Source organism: Thalassophryne amazonica, chromosome 4 (genome assembly GCF_902500255.1).
Source record: "Thalassophryne amazonica chromosome 4, fThaAma1.1, whole genome shotgun sequence".
NCBI classification, from domain to species: Eukaryota; Metazoa; Chordata; class Actinopteri; order Batrachoidiformes; family Batrachoididae; genus Thalassophryne; species Thalassophryne amazonica.
In genome coordinates, this window is record NC_047106.1 from 33,115,951 (window position 1) to 33,137,099 (window position 21,149).

General features: G+C 41.0%; 2 protein-coding genes across 2 annotated transcripts in view; both read left to right on the top strand.

Annotated features, from left to right (window-relative positions):
* The first annotated feature begins 995 nt into the window (after positions 1–995).
* Positions 996–7,314, top strand: cryba1a (crystallin, beta A1a). Its single transcript, XM_034168913.1, has 6 exons — positions 996–1,058; positions 2,175–2,246; positions 2,959–3,077; positions 4,055–4,196; positions 6,370–6,512; positions 6,988–7,314. Exons 2-6 carry the CDS (start codon positions 2,208–2,210, stop codon positions 7,133–7,135), a joined length of 591 nt encoding a protein of 196 aa, XP_034024804.1. The 5' UTR covers positions 996–1,058; positions 2,175–2,207; the 3' UTR covers positions 7,136–7,314.
* A 5,661-nt stretch (positions 7,315–12,975) lies between these two features.
* Positions 12,976–21,149, top strand: part of cpda (carboxypeptidase D, a) — a 48,354-nt gene continuing 40,180 nt past the window's right edge. The window contains 3 exon segments of the mRNA XM_034169367.1: positions 12,976–13,798; positions 18,810–18,867; positions 18,869–19,055. Of these exon segments, the coding sequence (XP_034025258.1) occupies positions 13,143–13,798; positions 18,810–18,867; positions 18,869–19,055 (901 nt within the window). The 5' untranslated portion in view covers positions 12,976–13,142.

Here is a 21,149-nt window from a genome sequence, read left to right on the forward strand (position 1 = left end):
TAAGAGCCAGTAAGCTAAACCCCAATTTATGAATTAGAGTAATACCTTGCTTTGTATCATGACGGAGGTGACTGAATGTGTGCACTGGTGGGCAGGCTTAATTTAAGGGGAGGACAGCGGTAGGTTTCAGCCAGGTTTGACTTAAACCAATCATATCTAGGTTTGACTTATATGTGGGTTGATTTTTGTTTCTTTCTTCTTCAGGAGGCATTTTTTTGACCGATGGGACTTATATTCTGGTATAAAAATCAGGCAATTAATTATGGAATTCTTCTTGTATAAAATTTGATGAAAACATACAGCTGGAGTTAAAATATTTTTGAACTGTTTAATTATTGTACATTAAGGGAAAATAAATATTTTTAAAATGAAAGGATTTTATTTTTACATTGCAGAGGAGGGGAACCATTGTTCATCTCCAACGTGTTTTGTGTTGCTGTCTGAATGGCTGTGTACATTACTTCCTTTGTGCACACAATGTGTGGGTGCCTCCGTGAGCAGGCCTTGGCTTTGTGTGTCCATGATTATCTGTGTGCATGACTGAGCATGTGTGTTCAAAGCACTGTATAAAAAAGTGAAAGGAGCACACATGTGGGGTCAGCTGTGGTGGGCGCCAAGCTCAGATCGGATACAGCGCGGTGCGGTGAGAATGCAGAAACTCAGTATGTACAAATTCAGAATGCTGTGCTTTGGATAAATTGTTACTTCAGACTGTTCGTAGATGCAGAGTTTTATTTGTTTTACCTTTTCTAAATGCACTCCCCAATGTTTGCACCTGTGATGACCTGTATCCTGTACCGCACCGTGCAGAGCTCTGAGTGGCCCATTTGGAACTTGTGCTCACTGGCACTGGGCACTGTGCCCTTCATCCAGATCCAGTACTGCGAACTAAAGCCAGGAGCTCAGTTCTGAACAATGGTTGGACCTGTAATGTGCTGACTGCTGACCCGACCCACAGGCCCGGCAGCTTTTAAGCAACAACATGTATAAATAGGCCCACTTGCACTGGGGTCAGGGTGTTGTTTTCTTGGAACCCCCTGTGAGCACTCCATAGTCAGGTAAGCCATCTATCTCATTTTAGTTTAGAAAATTGACACTTTATATTTTTTTTTTCTTTAATTTTGCTGAGAGACTTTAATGTATAAACATGCAAATGCACATACAAAGACATATTGATCCTGAAGGTATAGCAAAGGTTTTCAGACTGGGTCCAGGCCACCATGTTTTTTTTTCAGGGATGGGGGAGGGGAGATAAACAAACTGATGCTGTTGAACACCAAAACACCTGATGTGCAAAATGATAACCTTTTGGCAGAGGAATTTATTACTTCCATCAAACATGCCAATCAAAACCAAAACGCAACGAATCTCATCCTGCTTTTGAGTTCAAAGTGTTAAGTCAGCGTTAAGTGATGCAAACTACTGGTGGGTGCATAAAACTTAAATGTTTCACTTTGCCATGAATAGAGCCTAAGCAATTTATCGGTTATCCGATAATATCGGCTGATATGAGTCTTTCACAAACATTTTAGTATGTGCACTATTTCTGCCGATATTAAAACTTTTATTCTACCAGATAAACAATGCCAAAAAACACACTGGCTGTTGGAAATGGTGTAATTGCAAAGTTTGTCCAGTAGAGGGTGCTTTGACAACATTGTTTACACTGCTGTTGAGCATGCGGGGACCCCCACCAGCCCTCGGTCATATTAACTGCAAGATGCAGACTCAAAGGGACCAGCTTTTCAAACAGAGCGAGTGTTTTACAGTGACAAGAGACAAGTGGTTGTTATGCGACCAGCTAGGCGAGGCCAAAATGGACAACCGAAGGGTCTCCCCAAAATCCATAATGGTCAAGCTCTATTCATGAAGAAACTATGCAAAATTTCAAAAAGCTGCAGGGCGTGATTATTACTGTTACAGTGGTAAAATTATACTTTCATCTGCAGTTTTATTGACAGATGATTGAATTGAAACTGGTTTATCTGAGAAAAGAGGCTTGGCTGTACTATAATGTCAAGCAGGCAAACCTTTTCCTTCAGCATCAGTTGTGCAAACACACCTCACTCTGGCAGAAAATAATTTTTCTACGTAATAATGTCTTGTGATAGAGGTCAGAGATTGTGGCTGAACTTTCCAGTGTTTTCTTGAACTTGCCTTTGACACTCCTGCAGTGAAGGTTAATTCGCACTGAGGCACGTAGCAGGATGGCTCTGAATAATCCCAACCCACTGGGACCATGGAAGGTAAGGTTGATGATTAGATGATAAACCTAAGCAGATTTGTTTTTTAATGTCCAGCCTGATGATGTCAGTAGAGTATGTGTGTGCGTACCTTACGTGTCTACCAGCCTGATGTCATCAGTAATTTTTGGCCCATCTCCAACTGGCATCCGGCTGCCCCTGTTTGTTCAGAGTCACCACAGCAGATCCAGCAGACAGCCACACCAGGATCTGGCACAAGTTTTATGTCAGAGAAACAAACACCAGTTTAACTGGAGATGCCGCTGGTCTTCCTAAGCGGTCTCCTAGCCAAGTACTAATCAGGACCTACTCTTCTTAACATCTGAGGTCTGATAGGATCGGGTGTACACAGAGCAGGTTGGTCCATTTCCAATCAAAGTAAAGAAAATACTGCAGCATACATGTTGTGGCTTCCCAACTTCAAACTCACCTGTTTTTTTTCACAAATTGAGTCATTGCGATCAGATTTTCACCCTCAACACAGCACAGAATCATCTGTCCTCAAAATCTCCAGAGATCTCCTCCTCTCTTCAGACACTGGCCACCTCAGCATTGTCATTGTCCTTGATTTCACTGCAGTTTTTGATACCACCGGCCACACCACTCTTCTCTTTTGCCTTGCATTGACTATTTTAAATTGAATGTAGAATGACTTTGAGCAAATTGCAAAAGTGCTCATAAAATAAAATGCATAACCGCCTTGATTATTCTCCAGATTACAGTCTATGACCAGGAGAATTTTCAGGGGAAGCGTCTGGAGTTCACCGCATCCTGCCAGAACATCATGGATTGTGGAGTGGACAACATTCGCTCCCTGAAGGTGGAGTGCGGCGTGTAAGTTAAGACTTCTGCAGAATATTCTACACATAATCAGTGTCATGATCAAAATAGGTGAAACTTTAACTTCATGTTCGCAGTAACTGTTTCTTAAAGTAACAGTTTGTGCATTTTAACCATTATAGGGAGGTTCAGCACATGTTCAAAGCACAAAAAGAGCCCAAGGTACATTACACCGATTTGACCTCAGAAATCAGCTTATTCAACATCTTCCAATTTTGTGGACAAACCCAAAAAAATCTTGTATTTCTGTGGAAATAAAATTAACATCTGGATTGCAAATGGTGAAATTTGACAGTACAAGTTTCTACTTTGTTGTAAATTATTATGTTTCTGTGATTTTCACATCAATATTTACAAAGAAACAACACAATTCTCATAGTAGGCATAGATGGATGATAAGAGCTGGTGCAAAAACAGACTAAAAAGACACTGATGCTGTTTTTGTTATTATAAGAAGTGAAATGAAAGAAAGGAAAAAACAAGCTAATTTCAAGCTACATCTAACTTAAACCACACCTGCTCCTAATTTCCATTCTTCATGTGATGATAAATTATTCCACGCAAAAAGCCAAATGCACATCCATGCAACATACAGTGACGTGGTATATTAAATAAACAAAACATACTAGGTTTTTTTTCTTATTTGGTGCATCAGAGTTGAACAAATTTTAATCTGTTCATCCTCGTTATATGTATGTTTAATTTGGAAAGTTAAAGGATGACATCATGTATAGTTTTTGAGTTAACGTGCTAATAATTTGTCATTCATTTGTGTAGTCACTCACTGCACTTTACAGGGTACAAGACTGGAAGACACAACTTAAGCATTAAACTGGCAAAAGGCTGCACCTCAAACTACATTAAATTAGACTGTTCTGGTTTGAAATAATAAATAAATATGTCTGTATTTGACACATTAGTGGCTGATCCAATACACAAGTCTATATGTGTGTGTGTTGTTGTGCATGTAGCTGGGCAGGATATGAGCACTCCAGCTTCTGTGGACAGCAGTTTGTGTTGGAGAGAGGAGAGTATCCTCATTGGGAATCATGGAGTGGCAGCAACGCCTACCACATTGAGAGGATGATGTCCTTCCGCCCCATCTGTTCTGCAGTGAGTCTCAACCCCAAAGACACTGTAGGGCTTCTGTTTGTCAGACACATTTAGATTTTTTATTAAAAAAAAAAAAAATCTCATTTGAGATTGGTATCTTCAAAGTGACAGTCCTATGACTGACAATGCTTATATCTTAAAAGAAACTGTTTTTTTTAACCAACAAGAAATTCAAAGATGAGTATGTTTTAAAAGATGAAAAGAGTCATATTTTATACCTTTTCATCAAGCTAATATGGGTCACTTTAAATCAAAAGGAGCTGCTGCTGCTGCAGCCCTCAACATTTTGGAAAAAAGGAGCATTTCTCTGTTTGCCACAGTGCAAACTGGATCAGTGGGCGTGTCTCACAGAGAGAGAGAGAGAGAGAGCAGGAAATTCATATTTATTTAGATTTTTTTAGCTTCAAGATCAAATTCTTAAGATTTGAACAAAACTACAACAGTTGTGCCAGTTGCAGTATTTAGTTACGTATGTACGAGGGTCAGCTGAAAAGTTCTGCCTCCTATGCTATTTCAATAACAAGCAAGATACTATCATAAATTGCATTATCTGTTTAAAGCTTGGAATGTTCTCGATCAGGCCACCTACTCTCCTTCCCTTTGCACACACTTACGCCAACCCCGGACAGGTTTTTGCGAAAAATTGGTTGTCTACTTTCAGCTGTAGCAGCATACAGTTGCGTCCACCTCTGGATGATAAGTCAAATCCGGACTGTACAACAGGTGTGGTAAGATCTTGTCAAATCTGAGCTGCTGTAAATGCATCCTTTATTTGTGGACTCACCTTCTGAAGAACTGCATCTTTTCAGTATATTCCCACTTCAAAACCCACTTTTGCAAAGTGTCTAAATAGAATTGAGAGTTGACATTGTTGCTGTGCTCCAAAACTTGTGTGAGGATGATGCCATCACACCCACACATGATGCTGAGCATCTGTGGCTGTCATGGGGTTCCAGGTCATGCAGATTGGTTGTCTCTGGAATTTTGCCCTTCAGACTCCTTGCCCACCTCCACACGGGAGTTGCCATGGACAACAGTCCTTGACAAATGTCCACAGGTGCACAACCCTCTACCATGAGAAATTCATTAACAGCATGTTGTTTGAAACTCATGTATGTTTATGATGCCATTTTTTTAACCGACTACTGTGCACATGTGTTACATCGCTGGCGATTCTGTGCCTGCCTGAAATTACATGTTACAATCCCTTTGGTGTAGCAATAGTCACAAAGTAAAGGATTATTCTCATACCACCTTCACTTTCATATCTTGTTTGTTATTGAAATAGTCACATTGGAGGTATAACTTTTCAGATGACCCTCATACATCATCCATCCCACTATTAATGGTGGGATGGATGATGGATACCCACTCACCATGTGTCCATCCACCCACACCCCATCCATATGTCCACCCAACCATCGACCCACAAACCCACTTAAGTGCATCCACCCAACTAGCCACCCACTCACCCATCCTTCGACCCACTGTCTGATCATCCACTAAATCATTCACCCACTCACTCATACTGTACATCCACCCACTCATTGTCCATCCATCCACTCATCCATCCACCAGCTCACCCAGCTCACCCATCCTTCAATCCATTGTCCAACCATACATTCATCCATCCACCCTCCTAGTCACCCACTCACTCATCCATCCACCCACCCATTGTCCATCCATCTACTCATCCATCCAGCCACTCAGCCATCCTTCGACCCACTGTCTGTCCACTCACTCATCCATCCACCCTCCTAGCCACCCACTCACTCATCCATCCACTCATCCATCCAGCCACTCAGCCATCCTTCGACCAATTGTCCATCTGTCCACTCATCCATCCACCACTCACCCATCCATCCATCCATCCTACTAGCCACCCACTCACTCATCCATCGACACATCCACTCATCCATCCATCCACTCAGCCATCCTTTGACCAATTGTCCATCTGGCCACTCATCCATCCACCACTCACCCATCCAGCCACCCACCATCTATCCGCCCACTCATTCATCTAACACATCACCCATCCTTCGATCCACTATCTGACCATCCATTCACCTATCCATCCACCCATCATCCCCCTGTCCACTCATCCATCCACACATCTGTTTATCCACTCACTCACCCACCATCACAGTCTCAGTGGGGTTTTCCTTCCACACAGAACCACAAGGAGTCCAAGATGGTGTTGTTTGCGAAGGAGAACTTCATGGGGCGCCAGTGGGAGATAAGTGATGACTACCCGTCTCTGCAGGCCATGGGCTGGGGCAACAATGAAATCGGCTCTATGCAAGTGGAGAACGGCGCGTGAGTCACAGTTTACTACACTCCGACAGCTCCCTTTTTTTTTCTTAGAGTTCTAAATTGCATGAACCAGGTATTTACAACACACTAGAAAAATGACTCCTTGATAATCAATGTACCTGAACACCTAGGAATATACAGTGACTGGGAAATTTTATTGTATTTAACCTGATTTTTCTAAATCCAGCTGGCTGTAACAGTGATTATGTGTGTTTTATTTAAAAGAATGAGTACTTATGCAGGTTATTTGATGTTTTTATTTTTATTTGATTCAGATCATGCTGTACAGATTATTTCTTACTTTTATATTAAACATCTTAATTTTTTTGTTATTATTTCATACGGAAGCCAGAATGTTTTAAATTGGCTTTTGTTTTTGTTTTTTGCAATATATCTCTAAACATTTTACTTTGTTTTGTGCATATTTCACCATGTCATACTTTAACATTAATCATCTTTTCATCTCCTCCACCCTTAGGTGGGTGTGCTACCAGTTCCCAGGTTACCGCGGTTACCAGTACATCATGGAGTGCGACCATCATGGCGGCGAGTACAAACACTACAGAGAGTGGGGCTCTCATGCTCAGTCCTTCCAAGTGCAGTCGGTGCGTCGGATTCAGCAGTGAACGCTGCAGCTTCCTCTCACATCATCTCACTCTTTACCTCCTTTAACTCCTTTTCATCCCATCACCTAATCATTTCAAGCTACAGCCAGCTCTGTCCGAGCTCAAACAGCTGAGGCCACCCCCCAAAGACGTTTACTTCACTTTCATTTTGTTCTGCTGCTAAAAGAAAGTTTCTGACCCCCCCCCCCCCAAAAAAAAACAACTGACTGACTCCCCACTGAGAAGAAAGATGTCAATCAGAGTCATCACTACGACACTGCTGCAAGTAAACCAGATACAAGCAGAGATCAGTAAGAGGGAATGACAACTTCAAATAAAAAAAGAATGCGACTATGTTCATAACTTGCATTGTTATATTTTCTTGAAGTGCTTTCAGGACATTTACTTTTGCAGTAAATTGCCAGTTTCTCCTTTGGATTGTGTCTGCTTACTGACAGAAATCATATAATCATATAAAATATAGGTTTGCTTAAAGATGATTTAATTAATTTATTTAATTTATATAGCGCCAAATCACAACAAAGCTGCCTCAAGGCATTTCACAGAAGTAAAGTCTAACCTTGCCAACCCCCAGAGCAAACACACAGGCGACAGTGGCAATGAAAAACTCCCTCTGATGATTTGAGGAAGAAACCTCAAGCAGACCAGACTCAAAGGGGTGTCCCTCTGCTTGGGCCATGCTACCGATACAATTGACAGAACAATTTATAAAACGAATATACAGGAAATGTTGCCAGAGCACAAGACAGGAGAGTTGCAAGAAGAAGACACCACACCCATCTCTGGATGGAGTCGCACCTCAAACAGAGAGGCAAAAAACAGAATCAGGCATCAGAAAGACAACAAATACAGTATAATTTGTCAGCATTAAGCATCAAGAAAAATAGAAGAAATACTAAGGTGATTGCCAGCCACTAGCCCTAAGCTTCACTAAAAGACACAGAATTTATATAAAGTTAAGGCCGCGGCACGCTTCATATCCTAATAAAATGAATTTAAAAGGGTAGAAGGCATAGTAACATACTATGCCAGTATGCTAGCCATATGAAAGGGAAAATAAGTGTGTCTTAAGTCTGGACTTGAAAGTCTTTACAGAATCTGACTGTTTTATTGACAAATGGAGAGACTCTGCTAGATGAAAGGATGAGTGGGTTCTTTCTTGCTTACTACGTTATACAAATCAAATAAAGTCTGGGAGCATGTATGGGCGTGGCGCCTCGCCACATCCACGGCATCACTGAATTGCTATGGGTCCTGGATGGCAACCAGCAACTGGTCTGTCCCCACATCACAAAACAAAAAACAAAACAAAAACACCCCATCAATCTGCTGCAGCTAAGTGAGGTGTGGGCATCCCTTTGGCCTTCTTCAGACACTGGAAGGAGTCTAGCAGGTCGAGGAAATCTAAAGAACAAAGCTGGAAATGAAGGCACAAGGTGCATCGATCTGGCGGGGGAACAGGTGCAACTGGTGGATCTTAAATACACCGAGGTGAGCTACAAATTAGAAACACATGCGTGGAAAGCATCAGAACAACGGTGTGGCCAGACAGAGGGAAACGCCCACCACCAAGCACCAGGAGACAGACAACAGAGACAGAGACAGACAGACCCAAGCAGGAAAAAACCCAGCAAGAGAATAAACACACACAAAACCAATGAACAAAAAAATAACAAAATAGACCAGAAAATAAAACAGAAGACATGGCAAACCTCAAACCCTGACACCTTTGTCACAATTCTTGCTGTTTTTACCCCATAACATTCAGTCATACATAGTCCACACTATGCCTTTTTGGAATCTTTATGTTCAGACAAATAATGTGGTATAGTTTTCATTATGATTGGAGAATTTCTAAATTTTGACCTCTGTATAATTATTCCGTTGACCCCTACCTGGTCACCTATTCAGAATTCAAGTGGCCAGTCAGTTTTTTCAAAAGAGTAATGTCTAAGGAGTATTTGTGCTGAATTTGGTGCTTGCATCACGATTTGCAGGATTCCTATGTAAATATTCGGTTATCTGCTGCACTACAAGGAAAATGAACAGTTAAAAAAAGAAAAAAATACCAGGGATAGGTTGATGAATAATCTAGGAGGGGAAATCCATGAGCGCATACCTCTGGCAAGGACCCAGAGTTCTCTTTAAACTAAGCCACAAACCAAATTCCAGTCCTTAGTCTGCCCCAGTGAATGACATCACTCTGAAAACATACTTTTTTTCTATCTACTTTTTTTATGGATAGAAAATTGTAGGATCTTGAGCACTCACCTTTGATCCTGGTTTCAGTATTTTGATCCTGAATGCTAAAATTAGAACACCCATCTTTGATCTTTATGTTTCATTTTGATCATACATTTTTGATTTAGAATAGACCTTTAACTGTGTTTGCTGACCTTTTGATCCTGATTGTTGACCTTTCATTCTATTCTTGATTCTGATTGTTTACCTTTTGTCCTGATATCTGATCTTCAGCACTGAACTTTGATCCTGATTGCTTGAATTCTTGGAATAAGGTTACGTTTTTGTTTGTGTTTGTTAGTGTGCCTTTGAAGAATAAGGGTTAACGCCTGACCATTGACCACAGATGCTGACCTAATGTCTTATCCTGATTACAGAATCACAACAATCAGGATCAAAGGTCAAAAGCAAGATCTAGCACTGATCCCAATCAATTCTAATTCTTGTCTAATGTGTAAGCTGCTGGATGCCTTGAATTTCCCTCTGGGATCAATAAAGTATCTATCTATTTATCTATCTATCTAAAGTGTATTCAACTATTCCTTTGACCCAAGTCCTATCTCTCACCACATTTCATTGAAAACTATTGTGTCCTTTTGAAATATCCTGCTGAAAGACAACCAGGCAGTAATAAAAACAATCTCCCAAGTGGAACAAAAAGGTGCATTTCAGATCTGTCTAAAAATATACTCAACAAAAATATAAACGCAACACTTTTGGTTTTGCTCCCATTTTGTATGAGATGAACTCAAAGATCTAAAACTTTTTCCACATACACAATATCACCATTTCCCTCAAATATTGTTCACAAACCAGTCGAAATCTGTGATAGTGAGCACTTCTCCTTTGCTGAGATAATCCATCCCACCTCACAGGTGTGCCATATCAAGATGCTGATTAGACACCATGATTAGTGCACAGGTGTGCCTTAGACTGCCCACAATAAAAGGCCACTCTGAAAGGTGCAGTTTTGTTTTATTGGGGGGGATACCAGTCAGTATCTGGTGTGACCACCATTTGCCTCATGCAGTGCATCACATCTCCTTCACATCATCCGTGAAGAGAACACCTCTCCAACGTGCCAAATGCCAGCAAATGTGAGCATTTGCCCACTCAAGTCGGTTACGACGACGAACTGGAGCCAGGTCGAGACCCCGATGAGGACGACGAGCATGCAGATGAGCTTCCCTGAGATGGTTTCTGACAGTTTGTGCAGAAATTCTTTGGTTATGCAAACCGATTGTTTCAGCAGCTGTCCGAGTGGCTGGTCTCAGACGATCTTGGAGGTGAACATGCTGGATGTGGAGGTCCTGGGCTGGTGTGGTTACACGTGGTCTGCGGTTGTGAGGCTGGTTGGATGTACTGCCAAATTCTCTGAAACGCCTTTGGAGATGGCTTATGGTAGAGAAATGAACATTCAATACACGAGCAACAGCTCTGGTTGACATTCCTGCTGTCAGCATGCCAATTGCACGTTCCCTCAAATCTTGCGACATCTGTGGCATTGTGCTGTGTGATAAAACTGCACCTTTCAGAGTGGCCTTTTATTGTGGGCAGTCTAAGGCACACCTGTGCACTAATCATGGTGTCTAATCAGCATCTTGATATGGCACACTTGTGAGGTGGGATGGATTATCTCAGCAAAGGAGAAGTGCTCACTATCACAGATTTAGACTGGTTTGTGAACAATATTTGAGGGAAATGGTGATATTGTGTATGTGGAAAAAGTTTTAGATCTTTGAGTTCATCTCATACAAAATGGGAGCAAAACCAAAAGTGTTACAAAGCAACAATTGATAAGACTTTGGAAAATGTTAAAATTGGTTTGTTATTGGGATTTAAAACTGTGACACAATTTCCTTTTATGAATGTTTTGCACAGATGAAAAGATTTATAATGAAATCAAGCGTGACATAAATAATAAAGAAATCTATTTTGAATAAACTACAAATGAAAGGCATCAGAGAGCTGATGCATACCCTGCACACAACAATATAAATGAACAAATAAATATACATATGTCTGTAATGGTGTTTCCGACTATGTATGACTTCATCATATGACTTCTACATGATTTCATTATGAAGTCATTCATACCAATCAATAACAAGTATTGTGCTGATCAATATACGCCTTACAATCGAATATCTATCTAGGCTTCTTGCTGTTGAGATATACAAAATGGTGTTTCTCAGACCATGTTTTAAGTTGACCTGGAACTCTGGCCAAGCAACTCCAAAATATAATCACCTCTAGAGATCTAGCCAAGTAATATCTCCCCCAAGTTTGATGGTAATCTGTCCAGGCATTTTTGACACAAACACACATGCCAGTGTAACTAATATATATATATATGTGTATATATATATATATATATATATATATATATATATATAAAATTGTCAAACTTTGATTAAAGTTTGCCGACGGCACTACGGTGGTAGGCCTTATCAGGGACAACAGCGAGACCTGTTACTGGGAGGGAGGTCAAACACCTGACAGTGTGGTGTGCAGACAACGACCTGGTCCTCAATACCACCAAAACCAAGGAGGTCATCATAGACTTCAGGAGGACCAGGAGAGTCTCACAGCCCCCACTACATGTCAGCGGAGAAGAGGTGGAGAGGGTGGACTCAATCAGGTTCCTTGGCACCCACATCACCAAGGATCTGACATGGACATTACACATCCACAACCTGGTGAAAAAAAGCACAGAAGTGGATGTTCTTCCTGAGGAAGCTGAAGCAGGCTGGTCTGGCTCCACAGCTGCTCAGGAACTTCTACAGAAGCACCATTGAGCGCATTCTTTACCAGGGCTGCACAGTGTGGTACAGCAGCTGCATGGCAGAGGACAGAAAAGATCTGTCCCAGGTGGTGAAGACAGCACAGATGATTGTAGGATTGAGCTCCCGGAATTAGATTCTGTGTATGTTGAGCGCTTGCAGAGGAAAGCACTGGCCATCTGCAAGGACACAGCCACCCGGGACATTCCCTGTTTGTTCCTGTGCCATCACGGAAGAGGTACCGCACTACAAGGACACAGACTAATAGGCTAAGGAACAGCTTTTCCCCAGAGCTGTAGCCTCCATCACCTCACTATGCCCAACCTCCCACAAACACAAATACAGACATTCAGTAACGGATATCAACATGTGCAATAAATAATTTAGTCTGTTTACATATCTAAAACTATCATGCCTCACTAAGCATTAAGCACCTTAATAATTTATTAAGCACCATCTTTTTATTTTTTGTACTTTAAGAAGGTCTTGCCATCCTGGAAAGTTGTTTATTGTTTTTAAAGCTGCTGTTGTGTTGTTTTTTGTGTATAGCTGTTTGGAAAGTGCCACCAGAATTTCATGCAGAAATGTAATGACAAAAACATCTGTTCTATTCTATTAACTGTTTATACAGATGAGCGAGAGAGAGAGAGAGAGCGAGAGAGAGAGATAAACAGTTATTAAATCAGAGTTTGACAAATACAAAATGTATTTTATAATAAAACAATAGCACCTTCCCAAAAAGTCAATTAGGACACTTTGCCTCTGGGCCACCTTAAAAATATTTCCTGTGACACCAGGAGCTCCGCCCCGTCACGTGACAGGGAAGTAGTTGTTTGCTGTTGTTAGGTCAGTGTGTGTGTCTGTCTGACAACAAAGCGGACGTACGATGTCGACAAATAGTTTTTAAATTTTCAACTGGGGTGGAATATATTTCTGTAACTAAAAGCACGAATGTTTTTAAAAAAAACACAAGTAAGACAATCATGTTGGATATCTGGGCGCTTTGCTTGATGAGGCCGAAACTACCAGCGTCACTTTTTGCGTTTCTTCTTCTTCTCCTCCTCGTCCTCGGCTCCTCCAGTGACGCCGGGCTGCAGCGGACACGAAGGTCTTCCACGGACGATTTAGTGGAAGAAACTTACAGCGAATACTACAACTACGTGAAATTAACGGCACGGCTGCAGGCATGGGTTCAGAGGTACCCTCACATAGCAAACCTCACCAGTATCGGAGAGTCTGTAGAGGGCAGGCAGCTGTGGGTGATGCGGATCACTAAGGACCCACGCGCGGACACGCCGGGGAAGCCCAAATTCAAGTACGTGGGGAACATGCACGGCGACGAGACTGTGTCCAGACAGGTGCTGGTCTACCTTGTGGAGCACCTGCTTACTGAGTACGGTAAACATCCGCGTATTACTGAGCTGGTGAACGGCACCGATATTTACATCATGCCCAGCATGAACCCGGACGGCTTCGAAAGGGCCACAGAGGGGGACTGTGACGGAGGTTCCGAGGGTCGCAACAACGCCAGAAACATGGACCTCAACAGAAGCTTTCCAGACCAGTTTGACGGAAACACTCTTAACCCAGATAGTATTCCTGAAGTCATGGCCATGATCAGATGGATCCAGGAGAAAAAGTGAGTCTCTTTCCTGTCTTCTCTGGCAGGGGCTGAGGCAGAAAGTTATGAGTGGGGTGGCCATTGGGTGTTTAGAGGGTATCCTGGCAGTTTTTCCCGCACAAATATTTTTTAAAGCAATTTTCCCTATTGAGGTTTCAAATACCACAAACTCTCCGCAAAATTTCGGAGAGTTTGCTGCTGTCAATAACCAGTGATGCCGGTAATGCGTTACTTAGTAACAAACCAAATTCCAGTCCTTAGTAACGTGTTACTCTAACCACTTTTTTTTTTTTTTTAGTAACGAGTAATCTAACACGTTAATCTTTCTAAATCAGTAATCAGATTAAACTTACTTCTCCAAGTCACTGCGTTACTATTATTTTTACATTGTGGGTCGATAGCAGCATTAAACTTGGTCCGTGAGCAGGGGGTCTGGGTTCGACTGAACTGCCCACTTTAAGCGAGTTGTGAGCTTTTTATCCGCGGTTTTCTGCAGCAGCTACGACTCGTCCTCACCTCTTAAAGCACGGTGACAACAGCACACCTGCACTGAGCTTTACAAAGACATTTTTATGCTTTTTTTCTCCTTTATTTATAATTCTGAGCTGAGCCGCTTCGTATCTGCTCGTTAAAAACAGCTGATCCAGCGCAACAACAACTAACACTATTTTCCACTCAAATGCACCTAAACTGTTATGTGTCGGACGCAGCTCGGAGAACCGACCAGCGTTTGAAGGACCCAGTATGAAATAAGCAGAGCACGGTACAAAGGCTAACTGAATTTAATACATAACAGTGATACATAAAGAACAAAGTGCGGTCTGGCGTGGTGCGCTCCCAGCAGCGCTAACGGTCCGGAGCCAGAAGCTGTTCGGGCCCAAGGACCCCGCCGACACCCCCCAGGTGGCCGCAACAAACCGAGTCTGTGAAAGAAGGAACCATTATGTGAGTCCACACTCTACACACAGAGAGAACACTTAAAGGTGTACAAACAGCAAACACTTCCTGGCTTGATTACTAATCAACTTCCCAACCTGCAGGCATGGAACATCCAGTTCACAAAACTCCACTGCAGGGGAAGTCGATACATGACTAACATACAGCTCAATATAAAAAGGTGTGAGGGACACCACATTTACTGACTGTATAAATGTTAGTCACAAAATCTAACGTACCTCAGGAAGTGTGCTGACGAGCGTGAGACCTCACCCCCTCCTCTTTCACAGACCGTCCATCAAACCTGGACGTTCTCTGCATCCACTGATGATGAGATGGCTCCCGAGACGACGATCTCACCCGTCTGGTCACAAGGTCGAGTCTCTGGCAAATACACACTGTGCACTCCAGTCTTAAATGCCACCATGTTCCAATCCATGCAGATGCACCACAGCTGTGAGTCCTGTCCTGATAAACTCAGCAACACAGCCACTCAGTTCCAAATGCAAGCCACCTGGAAGGAAAACAAAAGACAGAAAACAAAAGGCAGCCAGGCCCCCAGCCATACAACATAAACTCTCTTCTGAGGACCACATGATGTGAAAACGCAGTAAAACTTTCTTACCTGTAAATCTGGTCATGTTTTCTGCATAAATAAATGTTATCCATTCTTTGTGCTCAAATACCAAAGCAGGGGCGAATGCAGATGGAATGGGGCGTGGGGCAGGGATGTGCCCCCCCCACAACACCCCTAGATTAAAGGTCCAGTTTTGAAGCCTTTTTTTACTACGACTACTAATACTACTTATAATAATAATTTCGACAAGTGAAATGTTTAGAGAGAATTTAAATGTTAGAAAAATGTTAGAAAGAATTTAATTTATAAACCTTTTACATTTATAAACAATGTAGGTTAGAAATTGCAAGTTTTACTGTTACACTGCTGTCAAAGGTTAAATATGAGGTCAGAAAGAGGTCTTTATTTTGCTTTTATAAAACAAGTATTTATTTTCATTGAAGTCAAAGGGTGACTATAAAGTGAGTTTTGGCAAAACAAGTATTATTGTCATGTTTAGGTGGCAGGTTGTTGTCAGCAGCTGGGGAAAGTAACTAGTAATCTAACTTAGTTACTTTTACAATTGAGTAATCAGTAAAGTAACTAAGTTACTTTTTCAAGGAGTAATCAGTAATCAGTAATTGGATTACTTTTTCAAAGTAACTGTGGCAACACTGTCAATAACATTGAAGACTGCATTGAGATGGTCTGATAAGGCTGCAATTTAACCGCTGCACACACACGGTTAACATCGCAACGTAAAATTCTTTGTATATTGTGCCTAAAACTCTAGTGAATATATTTTTAGATGTTGTAGTGATGTCATCATGATTGCTCCTATTTTTAGCAGCTCCCTGGGTTCATGCAGAGTTCATGACTGCCTTGGGTGGTGGTGAGCTTGCTGTGGTGGTCTATAGGTTGGCTCAACTTTGACTGGTTTTGAACGTGTTCAAAATCTTTGGGAGCATGGCCAGACTCCTTGCCACTGCAGCTCAAGTTGATGCAGTCATCTGGGAGGCCTAGTGCAAGCTCAACACAACTGAGCACCCAGTTTTCATACTAAGCATGGAAGAAGTTAAGTTGAGGACAAGCTCAGTCATAATGTATGCCACATTCACGTGGAGTTACACCAGGCTGTCCTGGGAGGGCTGAGGTTTGAGAAGTCTGACAAAGCTCAAAATTCTACACACAATACCCCATAATGACAATGTGTTTTTTTTTTTAGATTTTTGCAAATTATATATATATATATATATATATAAACCTAAGAAATCACATGTACATTCACATTTACTCCATTTTGGAATAAGGCTGTAACATAACTAGGGCTGCCACAACTAGTCGACTAGTCACGACTAGCATCGGCGTTAGCATAAAATACATCTATCAACTGTTTCAGAAGACCATAACAGGTCAGTTTAACATAAAAAAGGTAAATATTCCTCACGGACATATGCTCTTTAGGATTTTAGTGGGGAAAAAATTAAGATAAAGCAAAATAAAACAAATGAAACCAACGAAGCAGCAGCTCGAAGCACTCCTGCATTGGTTCAATATTCAAAGCAAAGCTCGGTTGATTATATGGAAGAAACGAAACATTTGTGGTAAAACAAAGTTATTTAGCAACTAATCAATGACTAAATTAGTTGACAACTATTTTAATAATCAATTTTAATCGGTTAACTCGATTAGTTGTTTCAGCTTTACTGTAATTTCAGAATGCAACAGAAACAACCACAATCAGAAAAAGTTGGACTATATGTAAAATGAAGATGAAAATAAAAATGTTGCACTATTCCCAGTTTCACCTCTCACAGAAGCCAAACGTTCTTCCAGAGTTGTGTCTTGGTGGCTTCCCTCACTTGTCTCCTTCCAGCATGGACATTTAGTTTTTGAGAACTGCCTACCTGACACAGATTTACTATAAAGTACCACACTGTTTGTATTTCTGAATGATTGCTGTAAATGAAGTCTAAGAAATAGTCACCGATTTGGAAATGTTCATGTTTTCATCCCCTGACGTTTCTCGGAAAATGCTGCAGGCCTTAATTTAGGAAATTACATATGATCCGACTAGTCGACTAATCGCAAAAATAATCGTTGACTAGTCAACTATCAAAATAGTCGTTTGTGGCAGCCCTAAACATAACAAAATGTGGAAAAAGTAAAGTGCTAAGAATACTTTCCGAATGCACTGTACATATCCTGATACACCTATCGCAGTATGATACATACCATTAAACATAATTACATTGTATAATTTCTAAATCATTAATGATTCTTCTTCAAAAGGTCATGATTTCTTCCATGCAGTATTTGATGTTTCATGATATCATGATGCAAATAAAAAAAAATTGATTTGATACAGGCATCATGATAAGATGGTCAACATTGATGATACATTATTACACTCCTACTACGTAAGTAGTACTGTGGGAATTTGGTGATTTGATGTTACCCATCATGCAATGTAATGGTCATACTTTGCAGGACATGTTGGCTATGCAGAATCATTGGAGAGTTCCAGTTTGGTCCAGAATATAAATAAATCATGTGGTTGCATTCATGTTATAATAATTTGAGTCAAAAGGTATTGGACAAATGTTAACAGTTTATCTGGCTAACAGTCCTTTCTGGCTTTGGAGAGCTTAAATTAAGTAGTATTAACATTGAAAATACAACTTCATGTGTATCAGTAGAAAAAAAAACTATAAAAAGAACTACGACAATTTTGTGGGCATGTGTTGTAGTGTAGCATCACTTTGCATTATGGTTAATGTCAAAACGTCAAGTTATCTCCACAATAAGGGTCACTATTTTTTGCTACAGACCCTATCGCATTACAAATTGTTAGCACTGTAGTACTTATCTTCGTTCATGAGCACAAATTTAGTGGAAAAAGTTAGGAATTAATCAGTTGAGCAACTGCACAGGAAGTTAAAAATCCACTGTATTCTTAAAATTTTAATCATCAGCATTGTACTTTTACAAAATCTGAAGAAATGTACAAAGTCTATAGAAATGTGACCTGTTATGTATTCATTTCTCCAATTCCTGCTTCAATATTATTATATTATTATCAGAAACATTGAAATATTCAGTTCCTTCTTAAAGCTCAGATATAATAGATGACCATTTTTTGTCAGGACGAGTTGCCAGAAAGATCAGTTTGAGGTCAGTGAACTTTACTGAGCTTAAACACTTTTGCAGTCACAATGACTCTTGAGGTAGATCATTTAGAGTATGTCAAAAAGCCCTGTCAATGAATGACTTGCCTATGTCTCGAATTTTATTTATTATAGCTTCAGGCATAGAACAACAACTAATGAACTGCTATAAGACTGAGGTAGGGTTCATGTTGAAGGCAAGTATTCTTGCTTGCATGACAACAACAAAAAAATAAAGTCAGCCAACATCAAGGCTGTTTAGGGCAAAACAAGAATTTCCAAGAAGCTTCATATTTTACTCAGAATAGTGTTTCCTTCATAGCCTGCAGTACGATTATTTGGCAGTGTTTAAATAAATCTTGTTCTTTAGATTGTGTTGTTCAGGGAACCTGCACGGCGGCTCTGTGGTTGCCAGTTTCCCCTTTGAATGACTCCGCCTCCCACCAGCAGCAGGGCCTCTACAGTAAGACGGCGGACGACAGCCTGTTCGCTATTGGCTTGGGTATATCCCAGAACAACCCTGTGATGAAGACCGGGAAGCCCAACTGTCCTGATACCCCATATGAAAACCTTTCAAGATGGCATACTAATGGAGCAGAGTGGTATGACGTTGCTGGTAAGACTACACATTTTCAGTGTTGACAAGTCATCAAGGAGGCAGTTTTGTTATTTCACACAGTGGTTTTGTCTGCTGTGAGGGTGTCACAATTAGAAGGGCACATGTTGTATAATACCATAATTATTCAATTCAGTCAAAACTAATAAAAAAAAGGTTTTCCTTTGATTAATGAAAAATAAATGAGCTCAGTTCCTCCTAAATCATTTGGTGGCTTTCCATGAAAGTTCACATAATGGTTGAACACCACATGATAATGTACATAATAATAATAATAATAAAACATAAAAAAATAATAACATAAAAAATCTGAAAAAAGTCTGACATCTTCAGTGGGTAATGATTGTTTTTTTTTAAAGATCAATTTGTTAAACTGTGTGTTTCATAAGGAAGTATTTGCTGCTGCTGATATATAACATATGTAAGCATGTAGTAACGGCAGAGTGGTGGTGGTGGTTTGTGTATTGTGTGACATGCTCATAGATCTCTCATTTTGATTTTTTTCCAGTCAAGTAGTTCCTTCTTCATTGTGTTGCTCTTGTGGTACTGCGGATGTGGATATTTCCGCTTGCTGATGTGGGTGTTGCTTTTGGAGGATGTGTGCAAGAAAGCTTCAAGTGAAGTAGTGAGTGTGTGGAATTGGTGTGTTGTTACCTCTGTAAAAGAGAGAGGTTTTTTTTAATGCTGCTCTCTGTCGGTTTGTTGGTCACAAATCACTCCTGCCACCTTTCTCCACCCACTCCACCCAGTCTGTACTCTCTTCTTCACCTCTCTCCCACACTCTCCATTACTTTGGACAGTTGACCCCAAATATTTAAACTCATCTACTTTCACCACTTCTACTCCTTGTAACTGCACTATCCCACCGGGCTCCCTCTCATTCACACACCTATACTCTGTCTTGCTCCTACTGACTTTCATTCCTTTTCTCTCCAGAGCATATCTCCACCTTTCCAGGCGAGGCTGAACCTGCTCTCTACTCTCACTACAGGTCACAATGTCATCTGCAAACATCATAATCCATGGAGACTCCTGTCTGATCTCCTCTGTTAACTTACCCATCACTATTGTGACCAAGAAAAGACTCAAAGTTGATCCTTGGCATAATCCCACGTCCACCTTTAATGAGTCTGTCATTCCTACTGTGCATCTCACCGCTGTCACACTATCCTTGTACTTGTCCTGCACTACCCTCACATGCTTTTCTGCTACTCCAGATTTCCTCATATAATACCACAACTCATTTCTTGGTACCCTGTCATAATTTTCCTCTAAATCCACAAACACTCAATCTAACTCCTTCTGGCCACCTCTATACTTCTCCATCATTATTCTCAGAGCAAACATTGCATCTGTAATGCTCTTTCTCAGCATGAAACCATATTGCTGCTCACAGATCTTTAGCTGTTTTCTATGCCTAACTTCTACTACTCTTTCCCATAACTTCATGCTGTGGCTGATCAACTTTGTGCCTCTGTAGTTACTGCAGCTCTGTACATCACCCTTATTCTTAAAATTAGGAACCACCGCACTTTGTTGCCACTCCTCAGACATCCTCTCACGTTCCAAGATTTTATTAAACAATCTGGTTAGAAACTCCATTGCCATCTCTCTGAGACATTTCCATGCCTCCACTGGAATGTCATCTGGGCCACCTGCCTTTCCACTCTTCATAGCTGCCCTCACTTCATTCTTACTAATGTCTTGTACTTCCTGATTTACTCTTTCCACATCATCCAGGGTTTATTCTCTCATTTTCTTCATCCATCAGCTCCTCAAAATATTCCCTCCACCTTCTCAACACAATCTCCGCTTGTCAGCACATTACCAGGTGCATCTTTTCCAGCTCTGTCCCTTTGTCTAGCCAATCGGTACAAGTCGTTTTCTCCTTCAATTTCAGTTAAATTTATTTTCATTTATATAGCTCCAAATCACAACAAGGTTGCCTCAAGGCAAGTAAGGTCTAACCATACCAACCCCCAGAGCAACAGTGGTAAGGAAAAAATCACTCTGAGGAAGAAACCTCAAGCATACCAGACTCAAAGGGGTGACCCTTTGCTTGGGCCATGCTCCAGGCACAAATTACAAAACAAT